Here is a 15,532-nt window from a genome sequence, read left to right on the forward strand (position 1 = left end):
CAGTACAGTGGAAATCGGGCATATTATGGAGAACACAATTTGTAGGAAGAAAATTTTGCTGAAAAAGGAAATTTATGTGACATTTGACCTTGAATAATTTTTTTTGCAGATCGATGGGAACTTTTGAGATTTCATTTATAATGGTATTTGCAACAATCGTACCAATTTTCAGCTTTATGCGAATTACTCCTGCCTTGAATGTCTAACTTGACCGGGTTACCAGCAGTTTTATTCATTTATTCAAAACAAAGAAAGGAAGAGTAAAAAAATTTATTTATTTTTAAATCGTTAAAAAGTATCTTAAAAACTATTAGATTTTACCAAATAAGTATTAAATTTTTCTCCTATATCTCAGTTTTATGTTTGTGTAGATTCTGCTTCTCTAGACTTCATATGTATGTGTATAAAACTATGTTTACATATAAATATTATCGCAATCAAAGCTCGATTGTTAATCACCCCGTTTACAAAGGCAAATCTCAGATTATTAGCCGTCAAATTTGTTGTGCTTGTTATTCTCACACATCAAGTAAAAGTTAAGTATCTTTTCTATGCCGTGATCACTTTTTTCTGCTATATTAAGAAATTTCAATAAATATACTTCCACTTAATATTTTATTCAAAATACCTTTACGAAGCTCTTTTCCTTGCTAATGTCCATTTTCGTTTACCTACTTCTACATTAATCGATAAACTAGGTTTGATACCGAAAATCTATCGGTTTAATCTGAGATAATTTTATAATCACAGATTAACGAGCGACGGATTTTGTATTGTTAATCTCTTTCTTTTATTGCAGATTCGGGAGTTAAGCTCTAAAATGAAGATAATCTGCTTATATGTAAATCTAGTTTAAGGTACACCAATGAGTATATCTGAGCTAAGAAATTCGAACCAGACACCCGACATCTACCTACACATGCCTTAATGTCAGTGATGGCGTCAGCGTAGGCAGAACTCCATAAGTAAGTGCCAACACTGCACATGCCTGCTGTATGTACATATGAATGAACTCCGCCCCATTGTCCCCATGAATAACTCCGCTTTCAATAGCTCCAAAATAAATAGAATACAAAGTACAAAGTAGCCATTCATCAAGGTGCAAGAAAATTTAATGCCTACTCAAAGGGAAGCAATTAACAGTTAATTAAAACAATACTGATAATTGAATTGGCAGTGGAAAATTTTACGAATAGTACATGCGCGTGCTACACAAATTCACTCATTCACAACTACCGATGAAATGACATTCATTTAAGTTCAGTTATTACTTATTTCGACATGCCACGAAATAACAGGAAAATTAATGGGGCTGCATCGCAATTTCATAATTAATGTATTGGTTGGATATGAATAAATAGTTGAAGGTAAATTTAATTTTTTTGGTGCTTATTTTCATTTCAAATGCTGCGAGTAATGGTATTTTGTAGGTAACAAAGTTTGTGTAGATTTAAAGTGATAGAAAAGTGTAACATAATGTTGAAGCACCTATTTACGTATGTATGTATGTCATAAATATTTACATCTGTTAATTACCGCATGGCTAAATTCCCAGACAGGTCGGAAAAAAGGCGTTCTCCAATGTTACGCTCTGCATCAACGTTTTTTTGCCTGTCTCACGCCTCAATCCTGCAGCTACTGATTAACGTACATCGGAAATCGAAAACAGCCGCAACTCAAAATTGTTCAATTATTATTNGCACCTATTTACGTATGTATGTATGTCATAAATATTTACATCTGTTAATTACCGCATGGCTAAATTCCCAGACAGGTCGGAAAAAAGGCGTTCTCCAAAGTTACGCTCTGCATCGACGTTTTTTTGCCTATCTCACGCCTCAATCCTGCAGCTACTGATTAACGTACATCGGAAATCGAAAACAGCCGCAACTCAAAAACNACCAAACTCGGTATGGTTATTGTGCTTGCCACATAAAAGCAAAACGTTCAAAATTATTGAAATCGGACCAAAATTACGGCTTTTCATATAACGGTAAATTTCAGAAATGCTTGAAACTTCAATATTTCGAAATTTAAGGACGCTAATTTATTCAAAATTGATACACCCCGGCTTACCATGTAGCGGTAGCTTTCGGAAAAGTGAAAAGCCATATATGTAATACTTGCGCCGGGTATTTAATGTTCGGCCCCGCCCGAACTTAGACTTTCTTACTTGTTTTTTTTTTTTGTTTTTCATAAAAAAGTTCACATACCATATTTCTAATGTCCACCAAAAATGCCTTCTTCTTCACCATCTTCATTAACGAGACAAATATTATGACTATTTTCGTTTTGCTTGCATCGCACAGTGTGATATTTATATGCTTGAAAATTGATCATATTTTGTAATTTGTTAGAAAAGACCCCTAGTGTTACGAAACTGAGTATAAAAGAGAATAAAAGAAAAGTCATTGGTATGATAACGGCTATCAAACGCGTGCTATTTAACAGCGTGCAAAAACAAATTTGCAAGCTTGCATCAATAAAAAAAAATGTTGAGTGATCAAACTGAAGTTGTGCCCGTTTTTTTTTTGCCAAAAAATTTTTTTATATTAAAGATTAATTCTTTCAATAAAAATGTTTGCTATACACGACCTTTATATAATCAGCTAAAAGGTAAGACAAATATCAAAAATCTTAAATCTTCATAGACTATAACTTAAAAAAAAACAAAATGTTGCCCATCTTTTGCCCAAAGGAATCTTTTCTCAACTTAAGTGATATATTGTACGAGGAGCCTTATGAAATTTGCTTGAGTGAGATAAAAGTGAAAAGCCATAATTTAAAATATATCAACTTGAAGTTTGACATGCGAACTAAGAAACACATAGGCTTCAACATGGCTATGGAGAACTTGTTCCAACTAGTCTAAAAAGGGACTAGTTTCGAAAAGACTCAGTCTGTAAAGGGTGTCCCAGTGATAAGTGCTTTTCTTTTGGGAGGTGAACCCAAAATTGTATGGGAGGTGCAACCCTGGGGAGTGATAGGGTTAATAAGGTGATCGACATTAGGTTAGGTTAGGTTAGAGTGGCTGCTCCGTGCAGAATTGGTTGCGCATGTTGGCCAGGGCGGGACTATGGCAGAGATGGTGTTCGATGGTCTGGTATGCTGCCAGAATAGATAGCAATAGGCTGTTCAGGAGGGGCGGAGGTTATAAGCCACCGAGCCGCCTCCATTAAGGCGCTTAATTCTGCTTGAAAAATCTACAATGGTCCGCTAAACGAAAACTGAGATTTAGCGCGAGTTCATCAGAGTGATGGACTTTAGTTCTAGAGACCCTAATGAAAACCTACCTATGGAGATTTTTTAGCTAATTGTATCTGCTCCGTAAGGTCCGTTAACCTATAACGTTTAATTTTTTTCGAAATCGTGAAGAAATTTCCTTCAAATTTGCATAAAATATGTCACACAATTTTTTTGGTCTTACTCCGGAAACAATTGTCTCCAACTCCCCTTTGACACTAGTTGGAACTATTTATTCATAAACCTTTGGCTAAAATTGAATTTTAACGTCCTAGTTTGGCAAAATCTCACACTGTGCAGTTTTTTGCCTCTCCTGAACATTTAGCATTTTTTGAGTTATGGCTGTCGAACACGACGTAATCGGATTGACGTTGAAATTTTACACGCATAAATGCACAGATGTTGTCAGGTAATTAGCTGCAATTTAGTTTTTCCAATGGATATTTGCACCTAAATTTTTACCACTGAAAGAAATGACGAAAATACATACATACATATGTATTATGTATGTAGTTGTGCATGTTGCTTTGAAAGAGATCACTGAACCGATTAGAAGGATTAATTTACGAAAACTGATCATACACTATTTTCATAGTGTAACTTATTAAGTGATTAAAACAAAAATGGCTCTCCGAAGCTTTTTAATAAAAGCGCTGACCTTAGGCAGCGTAAAATCGGTTTAAAATATAAAAACATTCAAAAATAGTTAACAAGAGTTAAAAACAAATATGACAAGGTAATGCAAGTCACCTTCAAAAACAAACAAAAAATACTAACAATTGCCAGTAATGAAACCCAAACCGAAATTAATTGCATTAAAATTTGAAAATCATTTGCAAGCAGTGTGGTCAACAAACTTAGCGAATCGAAAGATTCCGTGCAAAAATACTTGCATGTACTTAAGAAGGTATGACTTTAAGCTTTTTAATGCGTGCATTGTTGGACTCGGCCAAAGTCGCTTAGACGATTGCAGCGCCCAATCAAGAAGAAGAATCTCACAGTCGTAGAAGTTCCGTTTAAATACAACGACTGATTTATCGATCACATGTTATCGTCGATAATGATGTTTAAATGTGGGGCATTGATAACCAGACATTAAACAACCGGCCCTAAGTGTTAGCCTGATTTTAACCGTTCCTCTTTCTAAGGCTTTGTGAATTATCATTAGGTGCATTCTTTAGCAACCGAGCTACAAAAAAACACTGGCTGGCAACAACACCAACTCGGCTATTTATCCAAGTTCAGCCAGGTCGGTTAACAAATATGCGACCGGAAGGATAGTGTTGTTAAGTAAAAAAACTGCTCTATTGTGAATTGTTAATGGGAAAATGGAGAAGAAAATTTTTGTTTCCCTATAAACGTTATTTATATTTTAATTACTCATTTAAATTGGTTTTTGTATCTAAATCCCGTTAAACTAGTCACATGTTTCTTGCCAGCTACCAGCAGGGTTGCCTAAGTAGCTAAAAGGAAATTTTATCTGGGTTGGGCGTTCTTTTGTCGCTCGCATACAAAAAAAAATGCACTTATTATTATTCTTAACAAACTACCTTGCTTCTACCGCTCTTAAGCCCCCTTACCTGGCCTTATAAGTCCACCACTCTTGTACCTTTAGCATGCTCAGATCCTCCTTGGTAGACCTGCTTGCGATCACTGCTGAAGCTGCTGGTCTAATTTGGACAGCCTAAGCGCACTCTCGCTTCTTTTGTCGAGCTCCAGATTTCTCAGACCCAGATACTCTTCCGAAATGGACACGTAACTTGACAGCGGAGTAGCTGGTGCTTGCGGGTCCGATTAAGTGGTCGTAGTTTCTTCTTATACGCCTGCGACAACCGCAGTATCTCTGGTAGGGGCTGTCCCCCTCATTCACTTTCATCTCTTCAGGCCCTTCAGCTGCTTTACCTCGACCACTCAGCTCGTAACCGACCTTCTTGGCGTTGTTTTACCTTTACTTCCAAAGGCTAGGCTCCATTAGCGCAGCAAAAAAATCGATTTTGACAACATCGAGGTTTTTACTCTAATTGTTGATAAAGATCGATTATTATCGATTGAAATAGAATTTTCAGTGAAAGCTATTAGGCATGTGCTGCAAATCATAAAATTTGAAATCGGTACGATTTACAAAACCTAGTTTTGAAATATCTTAACAAAAAATAAAATAAAAAATTTACTCTAAGCCAATAGAAATGACGAAAATCATGTGGTAGAAATATATGTAGTTTCTAATTTCCATTAATTAAATATCTCATAGTCTGCTCGTAAAAATCATAGATTACACGTTGCTTCAAAAAAAACAAAAAAAAAAACAACATACACCAGAACAAAATTTAATGTGGGTTGTAGGTAGGATCGAGTATAATTTGAAAATAGGTTTCTTTTAGTTCCTGAACCCTCCATTTTCATTTTAATTTAAAACAACCGTTATGTTCGTACTTGATGCACTTACTGTAAGAACTTGACTATTTTTCATCTGATTTTAGAAATAAAACATGTTTTAAAAATGGAATTCACAAAGCTTTAAAACGATGTATAACAATTTGCTTTAGACTTAGCTTGTTGGGTGTTTTCATCGGATAAAACAAAAAAAAAACCCTATTTTTCTTAATTTGTTTAACTTTAACCATTACTTATTTGAAAAATTGCCAAAAGTACATTTATTTTCGAATAAATTGATACCTACATACAAATACAAATGGTCGAAGTTAAGCAATTTAAGTAAAACTACGGCCTTGAATTTATTTGTGTGTATGTACCGGACTTTCAGATTTTTTGACCTGCGTCTAAAGAATTCATCTATGCATGTAATGGCTCTTTAGCACAAAAATTTTTTTTATAAAAATTTTTCAAAATGGGTGCGGCACCACCCATCAAATTTGATATACACATTGTGCTTACCCTCCTTGAGCACGATCTTGATTTTTTTTAAATTACCCAATGTAATTTTAGTTTTACAAATAGCGAAGGAAAGCGCAAAAATTAAACAAATCGATATATCGATATCAGAATCGATTTGTTTGCACCTCTACGCTGCATGCTGAGCTGTGTGTTTACACGCTAAAAAATTTTACTGAGCACATTGATTACTTTTAGCTATCATATCCAAGCACGCGTGATTTTGCGTTTCTTCATTCCACGAAATATTCAGTTAAATTAACATAAATAGCGTATAAACAAAATTTTAACTAATGAATAATATTGGCCGAAAAAATAATCAACATTTGCCATTTCGCTTTCTTTCTTTTTATCTCGCATCGCTACTCTACTATCCGCGTACAAATTGAAATTACAAATAGTATCTGCAAACGCCATTAAACTGCAATTGTCCGAGATTGTATACTACTCGTATGTATATTCGATTGTTCCGTTAGTTATCTAATATGCTCGATATTTGTTTATTTTTTTTTTCTCTCAAAATCGTTTCATTGGGTGTCGTTCATCTGAATGTGGCAGCATTTAGCGGCGCACTACACAAGTGGATACACATCATTAGTTTCTCACGTGAATGACGTTAAAAATTTTTGTTTCACATCCAAGCATCACAGCGAGGTCTACAAAATTTTGAGCATCTTTTTTGTTTCCACGGAAATTCACGTTTTTACACTTCAATGTGTTATTTAAGTGAATCAAGTAGAATTTTGTAATACTTGCGAAAATTACCATACCATATGCGTATATGTATGTGCGTTTATCTGCAATGTTAAACATCATTAAGTGCATAAAAATGTACGTAAGAGGCAATCAACACTCGATCAACCGCCGAAGGTCAATTGCCCAAGGACTAAGTGTGATTTGTAAAATTTGTTTGAGTTATATTTACACAGATTTGTGAAGTAGCGGTAAAACAAATTATGCAACCTTAATATTATTTGAGCTCATTACTTTTTCGTTTACCTAAGATTTTTTGAATGTCTCACTTCTTGATGTGACCTTATAAATAGGTGCAATGAATCTTCAATTGACTTGAGTACATCAGAACGCCTTTCGACTGTTTAATTTTTACTTTATTTTTTCTCCTTGTTTGGCGTAATAACCGCAAACGAACCCAATAGAGCACACATCTGCGGTTTTTCTTCTGTGCCAACTGACACCAATTGCAGTCTTTCAGTCGCCGCAGAGGCATTCCTCTTCCTCTGCTAGCACCAGCGCATTCTAATTTAAATTTTAGATTTAGTTCGCTGCACTATGCCATGGCTTGCAGACCAATTCCGGGCATGTAGCGGTCTTCAAGGTAATTAATAAAGGGCGGCCTGTTGGAATCAAGGCCGACTTAGATGTCGAAACTAATTACAAATTTTAGTCTTAAGATTCCCATACATTTTTCAACTATGGAATATTGATAAAGTGGTGTACTGTCAGTAAAAGATGCTATGTCCATCTATACCCATCGCTCTAAGATGCAAAAAGGTGTTGGCATACTCCAAGAACCTGCAGATAGGGGAATCATATCGCCTTCCTGCTTTGAGGCGGGATCTTGCGGTCATTTAGAGGGCGGCTTGTCCCATACGGAATAGAAAGAGTCTATCAAGGAACGTTAGTATATTCATTGACAGCCAGACGGCATTGAAAACGTTAGCTCCCTAGGTAGTAAAGTCGAATTTAGTTCGAAAATGTCGTGCGTTGTTGTTGTTGTTGTTGTTGTAGCGGCTACAACAACCCCGCCCAGGACGGTTGGTATCTCAGTCGTTGTCGTCAAGTTCCACTAACGGCAACCCTAGGAAGCGTGCAGCTTCTGTGGGGTTTGTCCACAGGGACAAGGCCGTTAGGGTTGTCGGGTTTTCCGGGCATGCGAAGAGATGTTTTGAGTCATGTGGGGTCTCTCCGCATGCCGGACACTCATTCGGCACATCCTCATTCGACCTACTCAGGTAGGAGTTCAACCTCCTGCAGTAGTCGAAGCGAAGTTGTGCAAGTGTTGTGCGAGTCTCCCGAATGTCGGGTTTTACCTGACCAAGGGCTGTTGTTTCGGCGATCAAACCCCGTTTAGTTCGGCGAAGTATCTCAGAAGATGTCGTGCGTCGTCGTTGGCTTTACTGAGTCACCTGAAAACCTCTCCTGCTAACTTGCTGGACATAGCTATATCGAAGGGAATGAAATAGCCGACGAAATGCGGAAGCGTAGAGCTTCCTACTAATTCTGGTTCTGATCTCAATAAGAGTTCTACAGAAGAATTATTGACGCTAAAGGTATCTCAAACATTTGCGACTACGATGTTTGAAAAGTTTGGCGAGATAGCGGAATCAAAAATATCGGAGCTCCACAGTTTCATCTAGGATAGTAAATGGTTTAAAAGACAGCATACTGACAATAGGGAATAACTTCGGTTAGAAGGGTGTACATCATCCTGGCACTCCTAGAGGGCATTCGCTATGTGCAAGTCTACCTCCAATAAAAAGAAATTCATATTAGAATATTCCGCATTGTATTAAAAAGGTGCAAATTTATAAAATCCTACGAAAATTTCAGTTTCGTAAGCTAAGTGGCAATGTAAATTCAACTCTTTCATACCATAGGGAAATAAACAATATTTTCAAAGAGACTGAGATTATTTGAAAGATGAATCAAAGAGAAAGGTCTGGAATGAAATCCAGGCAAAAGTCACCTGGTGCTTTTCAGTAGGAAGTACAAGATCATAATGCTGGACAAAAGGATAAGCTAAGTGGTTGTTTAGCAGTAGACTCTGTCTGCCAACCAGAAGGGGTACGAACCTGCGAGAGGGCACATTCGTTCCACTTTCGCAGTCGTGGAAGAGTTTAGACATGCCGCTGCTGTTGTTGTTGTTGTTGTTGTAGCGGCTACTAAGCCCCGTTCGGGACGGTTCATCCATCATCGTTGTCGTCTATTTCAGCTAAGGGGAGGCCCAGGAAGTGTGCGACTTCCACAGGGCTGTCCATAGCGACAGGGCGTTAGCTGAGTGGGATTCTCAGGGCATGTGAAGAGGTCATGTGGCGACTCTCCACATGCCGGGCATTGGTTGGGCACATCCTCGTTGATTCTGCTCAGGTAGCTGTTGAGCCTGCTGCAATAGCCAGAGCGAAGTTGGGCTATTGTTGTGCGCTCGCTAGCTGCAGCTCAATTCAAGGGGTATATCTGTTAAACAAGCAAGTTATAGGTGTGCAAGTCTCATGACCTGGAGCAAGGCAAAACTGAAGTGGCCAGAAAGGCACGAGAAACAGTCGAAGGGTCTCCTTATGCTGGTCAGAAGGCGCTTATCTACAGCCATGGGTCTGCTAACATGCCATATTGGACGACTTCTGTAGGATCTGCAAAAATGAAGAAGATCCCGAAACCTTTGCGACACCCGTTATGCGAATTTGCCGTGCTCTGTAGAAGAAGAAAGAAATTGGTGGGTTCAGATTTTCCGAGGGTTCAACCGCCATAGCTAAAGTAGGATAAATATAGTAGTATATTAGCAGTAAGATAATTATTTATTAGGTACCGGAGATGGTTTGTGTTTGAGGAGGGTTTTCCCATTCCGTGTGTTATCACAACGGGCACAAAAATACCGAATAGTTGACCACTGGCAGCCACAGCAGCAGCACTGAACGATATCCTATACATTCTACAAGAAAAAAATTAAGATAAGAGTATTTATTTTTTTTAAATACTCGAATTCATAGTTTAAAACATTTTACCAACTACATACGTCATATCCAAATAACAAAGCGATTTCGGTGCCATCTACAACTGAAATCCCACTTCTTATCTCATCTGCGATCATCTCCATAATCCATTGAGAGAAAGGCATTGAAATGCAATGAGAAACGAGATCAGTAGAACAGCAACACTTGGGAGGTGATGAATAACTGCGCTGAGTGATATTTTTGTGGCTTCAACACAATTCAAACAAAACCAGTGCATGAACCCCGCAACCATTTTAGTAATACTTTATAAAATATACTATTCTGCACGAAATGCATTTAACTAAATAGAGTAAATAAAAATTTTGTGTGCCATGTCTCACCCGACGATACGCTACAACGAGGAGCGCAGAGAGGTGAGTGAGAGCAGCGATTAAATAGTGCATGCAGAGATAAAATAAAACAATTAACTCTAGTATTGGCATTTATCAACATTAGCATAGAAAAAAACAAGAAATACTTATAAACAAATACTCGCCTCTCCACAGTTGCTTCTAGCCCATTGCCACTATGTGGTACTACCACCGGAGCTAATCGATGTATTTGGTGAATGCACCGAATACTTAGATTGCAGTCACAATCGGCTAATGAACTTATCATATTTGTATGAATTTACAAATTTAAAATATCTTATTCTCGACAATAACCGCTTGCATGAGGCGCATTTCAATCAATTGCAATGGTCGCTACCGAAGGTGAAGCTGCTGATGTTAAACCGCAATGAGGTGTGATGATGCTATAACTTTTGCTTATGCTTACTTTTATAATCTTCATCTAATCACTATTAATTCTTTTGAAGCTTATGGATCTTGAGAAGACAATTACGCTGCTAGCAAGCATTTTTCCCAATCTTGAATATTTAAGTTTGCATGGAAATCCAATTTGCCCCGATGAATTGGAGCTGCAGCCGTTTTGTGAATACGTGAATTATGAATATGAATATTACAGGTAGTTATTATTTTGTGCACTAAAATTTTATTCACAATTTTAGTATTTTTTTTTTTATGTACTTTTTACAGATCGCAGATCGCTGGCGCTTTTAACAAACTTAAATTTCTCGATCATTATGATCTGCAACGACCTTATCGCAGATCAACGCTCAAGCCAAATGCAAATAATGAACACCAAAAATCATTAAAATTTTTTATTTGGCCTAAATTTCGGCACAGTTTGAGTAAAAGGAACTTGCCACCCAAAAAATCAAATCCACAAAAGCAACAATAAAGCAGCTTTTATTTTGGTAACAGCATTCTTTACAATTTATTGTTCTTTTCTATCTGTCTTACAACAACTTTTTTAAGGTAAACTTACATCCCGAGCTAATAAAAGGAAGGTAATAAAAAAGTGCTTATTGTCTCGAGGTTCCAGAACATGGCCAAGGTTAAGAACTGACCTGAATTGATTCTTTCAGTATAAACAAAAAAAACAACTATTAAAAAAGTACCTCCAAGTGACGCAAAACATCTATATTTTAATCGCAAAGGATTTTATAGCATAAACGTATTGATTGTATGTATGGTTAATATACCTACAGTGACTCAAACAAGTCACCATGTGTAGATTGTTTTTAATATTCGAAATTTTTTTCGAGTTACATTTTTTGGTTATTTTTCTATAAAAATACCACCCAAACTTTAACCAAAACCAAATAATTATATACATATATATATCACAGTTTCCATGATGCAGAAAAGAATGGTGGCGTATTCCACTACCAACTGCCTCTGACGTCGATTTGACATCATCCACCCATTCGCAGACGCCGTACAATACTTTTTCGCAACAGGGATGAGAAGAGAGTTTTTTGCTCATCCGAAGCTCAATTGAACCCTTCGCTGGCAGGGGTTTTTATGCAGCGGGGGTCAAAGCCAGCGCACAACCTATTGCTTGGGTTTGCCTTCTCGTGATTCTTCATGATTCAACTTTCACAGGCGATTAGTTGGAACAAAAGTTGAACGAAAGTAGGCAGCCTACCAATTTCGTTGAAAGCGATTAGTTGAAAAGTTGCCTGCAAAACGCCTCATGTAAATTCCCTTTTAGTATAAAGACACTGGAAGTCGTGGGCTACTTAAGCCGGATGCAAAAGAGCCGTTTTTAGCCATCGCTGGTGAATGGCGATCAAAAACTTTCGCTGCACGCGTGAACTTCTGCAACCGGAACCACGAATGTATTTACTATACATACATCTATTCATAATATATGTTACCAACACCCATATTGTTTAGATATTATGGCTATAGATGAATTTATTTTATTTGAATCACACTGTGTTGCTCCAAAAAAGCTCCAAGCGCTGGTACCCAAGACACTCACGAACAACCAAATGGCATTAAGTTTAAGCATGTGGAACGAGCTTTTACATACATATTGTAACCTTAAATATTAGTTCTTCCATAGGTATGGGTATGTATGTAGATACAGATCCAAATACATAAATATGTATGCGCACATAACAAAACAGAAGCTATGTACATATACGAGTATACATACATACATAGTATATAATAAAAATTACACGTTCGTCAGAAAATGCGAAAAACCATTTCTTGGCACATGCTACTCATATGGGCAAGGAAGACTTTACCTTAGGTTTTTTCAAAAAATTATAAAAAAAACTTGCCCCAGCTTTTGCTGAAAGGTAAATAAAAGCTCTGTGTACGTTTTTAGGGCATAATTTCAAAACTGACAAATTTTGAGTTGTGTCACTTTTGAACATCGTGTGCGATATTAGCTTGCTTACTAACAAAAAAACTACAGTTTTTGCAAAGAGGCTTGACTTATCAGCTGCTATATGAATAGCACTATTTATATACATACATAAGTATGTATGTATGTATGTTAAAATTCGAGAAAAAATTATTAAAGAGAGTAAATAGCAACGCCGGCTAGCCGGCATATCTCCCAACCAGTGTTGCCACTATGTTTTCGTAAATTAAGCGAGATGTCTTGAATTTGCGGGTTTTTTAGCTACACAAATTTGCAGTAAAAAATAAAAAACCAAAAAATTACAATGCTGGTGAACCGTTCATACCAAACTTTAATGTTGTACTAATTCGCTCAAAAAATATATTTCAATTTGCATACAGTCACCCTTTTTTTACCACATGTGAGTGTCACACTTGGCAAATTGCCTATCAGCAATTTTTTCTTCAAGATAGACAGTTTTTCTTCCAAGATCTTTAATAAAGTATGAAAAAAAAACAAAGAAAACTCATACGTATGAGCAAATTGACAGCAATTTTTGAACGTAGAAACTCAAAGTAACCCAGCCAGCAGAGAAACGCAAATTTTGCCGACGGTGTGGTCTCGCGCAATTTTCTGTATCCGGAATCGAGCAGGAAACTTCTGCAATTTTGGTTCATTCACGTATCCAAAAAAATTCAAATAACGATGCGGCTTTCGTATCCAGAAACGAACAGAAAACTCCTACACTTTTCATCCATTTTCATATCCGGAAAGCGTTCGAAAATAATGATGTTTTATGAAAGCAATAATTGTATTTAATTGTTCAAGCTGAACTTTTGAAAGCACCCAATAAACATTGTGGCGAATGTTCGAAAGAGACCTTCGATATCCGATATGAATATCGAACTGAGAACGAACTCATAACAAACCTCAGTTTTCCAACGTTCGGAGTAAATATGAAATACACTCGAAATGGGTTCGAAAAAAAATTAAGACCATAGTAGCAAGAAAGTGAAATCCAGCTCATTCTCGAAGGGAAATATAAGACAATCACTCTCCCATAATGAAATTTCCAATTCGATAATGGGTTGGATTTCAAATTCATAACGGAGGGAAAATACATTGATTTTGCTGGAGAATCGAATACTACCCTATTGCACATTCGTTATAGAAGGTGAGACTCGACAAAAAGATTGGTTTTCCAATCATTTTTAAATTATTAACCAATCCCAATATTTATTGGGCATATATACGTCGACAGTGGCTGAGACTGTGTGTTCGTTAGCTTTCAAAAGGTGCCGAGCTCGATGCCGTCAGGCGCTTCATTATTTTTTTTTACATACCTATGCTCCTCTAGCATACTTTAGTGGTCAAAGTATCCAAGAATGAATTCGGTAAACGGTCAAAAATCAGCATTTCATCCGCTTTTTTCCTTTTTTTGCTGGCTGGGAAGCGAAAAAGTTTTAGTGCTCAATTTGGTTCCATTTACAAAACATTTTTGCCTTCCAAAAGCTTCACCGAACCAACCAAACTACCAAATAGAAATTGAAGCTACCAATTTGGGTCCAATTGGACCAAAACGGCAACGCTGCTCCCAACAGCAAGCACAGCGAATTCGCAATTTTCGCAGCGGCAGACGAAATTATAAAAGGCATCGAACGTTAAATGAGAGGACTCAGTTGCTCCAGAAGCGCGACGAATATTATTGCAATTTATTTTTAGTCCATCAGCTGTTGACAAAGTGAAGTGTTTACTAAAAANCAATCATTTTTAAATTATTAACCAATCCCAATATTTATTGGGCATATATACGTCGACAGTGGCTGAGACTGTGTGTTCGTTAGCTTTCAAAAGGTGCCGAGCTCGATGCCGTCAGGCGCTTCATTATTTTTTTTTACCGTGAAAAAGCTTATGTTTCAAAACAATTTTCGGCACTTGTCTGTACATACTTATGCTCCTCTAGCATACTTTAGTGGTCAAAGTATCCAAGAATGGATTCGGTAAACGGTCAAAAATCAGCATTTCATCCGCTTTTTTCCTTTTTTTGCTGGCTGGGAAGCGAAAAAGTTTTAGTGCTCAATTTGGTTCCATTTACAAAACATTTTTGCCTTCCAAAAGCTTCACCGAACCAACCAAACTACCAAATAGAAATTGAAGCTACCAATTTGGGTCCAATTGGACCAAAACGGCAACGCTGCTCCCAACAGCAAGCAAAGCGAATTCGCAATTTTCGCAGCGGCAGACGAAATTATAAAAGGCATCGAACGTTAAATGAGAGGACTCAGTTGTTCCAGAAGCGCGACGAATATTATTGCAATTTATTTTTAGTCCATCAGCTGTTGACAAAGTGAAGTGTTTACTAAAAGTAGCAGATTAAAAATTTTATATTTTGTATTTACAATAATTTCAACAGCAAATACTGCATCAGTATGGCGAATCCAAATCAAGCTCCCAAATATACTCAAGTAAGTGTCGTGCATATGTACTAGGGATGTTGCGAATGTGGAATTTTAGACATCCGCGGATGCGAATGCAATTATAAAATGTTTGCATATATACGAGGTTTGGTATTTTCTTGATACGCGATTTTGTACTTTAAACGACGATATGTACATCATAAATACATACTGTGACGAGCAAAACCATAACATGGTTTAACACTTTTTGTTTCAGCCACCGCTATATTTCCAAGTTCTAACGACTTTCATCCTTTTGTTGTATATTCTTGTTGGTACATCCCTNGTTGGAAGTCAGATGACTTTTTTCTATATTGTAATTTATTGAAGAAGTGATCACCAGTAAATAACATAGTTAATCAGGAACCATAAATGTAAATAATAGATTTACTGCGGAAAGGCGGAACCGCACGAAAAGTGGCAAAAAATTTTGAAATTTGCTACTTGAAAATGTTAAGACCTAGAAAAAATATAGCCTAAAGTGTTCCCAAGGACGAAGGAAGTCTGTTA

General features: G+C 37.0%; 1 protein-coding gene across 2 annotated transcripts; it reads left to right on the forward strand.

Moving 5' to 3' along the window:
• Positions 1 to 10,009: 10,009 nt before the first annotated feature.
• Positions 10,010 to 11,298, forward strand: LOC108368679 (leucine-rich repeat-containing protein C10orf11 homolog). 2 transcript variants are annotated; one of them, XM_017623569.1, is made up of 5 exons: positions 10,010 to 10,237; positions 10,370 to 10,606; positions 10,681 to 10,829; positions 10,901 to 11,121; positions 11,183 to 11,298. In XM_017623569.1, the coding sequence occupies exons 1-4, from the start codon at positions 10,196 to 10,198 to the stop codon at positions 11,103 to 11,105; spliced, it is 633 nt and encodes a 210-aa protein (XP_017479058.1). In that variant the 5' UTR covers positions 10,010 to 10,195; the 3' UTR covers positions 11,106 to 11,121; positions 11,183 to 11,298. The 2 variants fall into 2 exon arrangements, with proteins under 2 accessions (XP_017479058.1, XP_017479057.1); XM_017623568.1 differs by lacking the exon at positions 11,183 to 11,298 and having other exon boundaries at positions 10,901 to 11,130.
• Positions 11,299 to 15,532: the final 4,234 nt, after the last annotated feature.

This window comes from Rhagoletis zephyria, unplaced genomic scaffold (genome assembly GCF_001687245.7).
Source record: "Rhagoletis zephyria isolate East Lansing unplaced genomic scaffold, Rhagoletis_zephyria_1.1 Rzeph_scaffold_03251, whole genome shotgun sequence".
Lineage (NCBI taxonomy): Eukaryota > Metazoa > Arthropoda > Insecta > Diptera > Tephritidae > Rhagoletis > Rhagoletis zephyria.

What these genes read in the sequence shown, in the direction of transcription:
- LOC108368679 (XM_017623569.1), top strand. Translation starts at nt 10,196, where the DNA reads ATGTCTCACCCGACGATACGCTACAACGAGGAGCGCAGAGAG. An exon ending in ACAACGAGGAGCGCAGAGAG is followed by an intron (nt 10,238 to 10,369) that starts GTGAGTGAGAGC and finishes GCCTCTCCACAG; the next exon opens with TTGCTTCTAGCCCATTGCCA. An exon ending in TGATGTTAAACCGCAATGAG is followed by an intron (nt 10,607 to 10,680) that starts GTGTGATGATGC and finishes ATTCTTTTGAAG; the next exon opens with CTTATGGATCTTGAGAAGAC.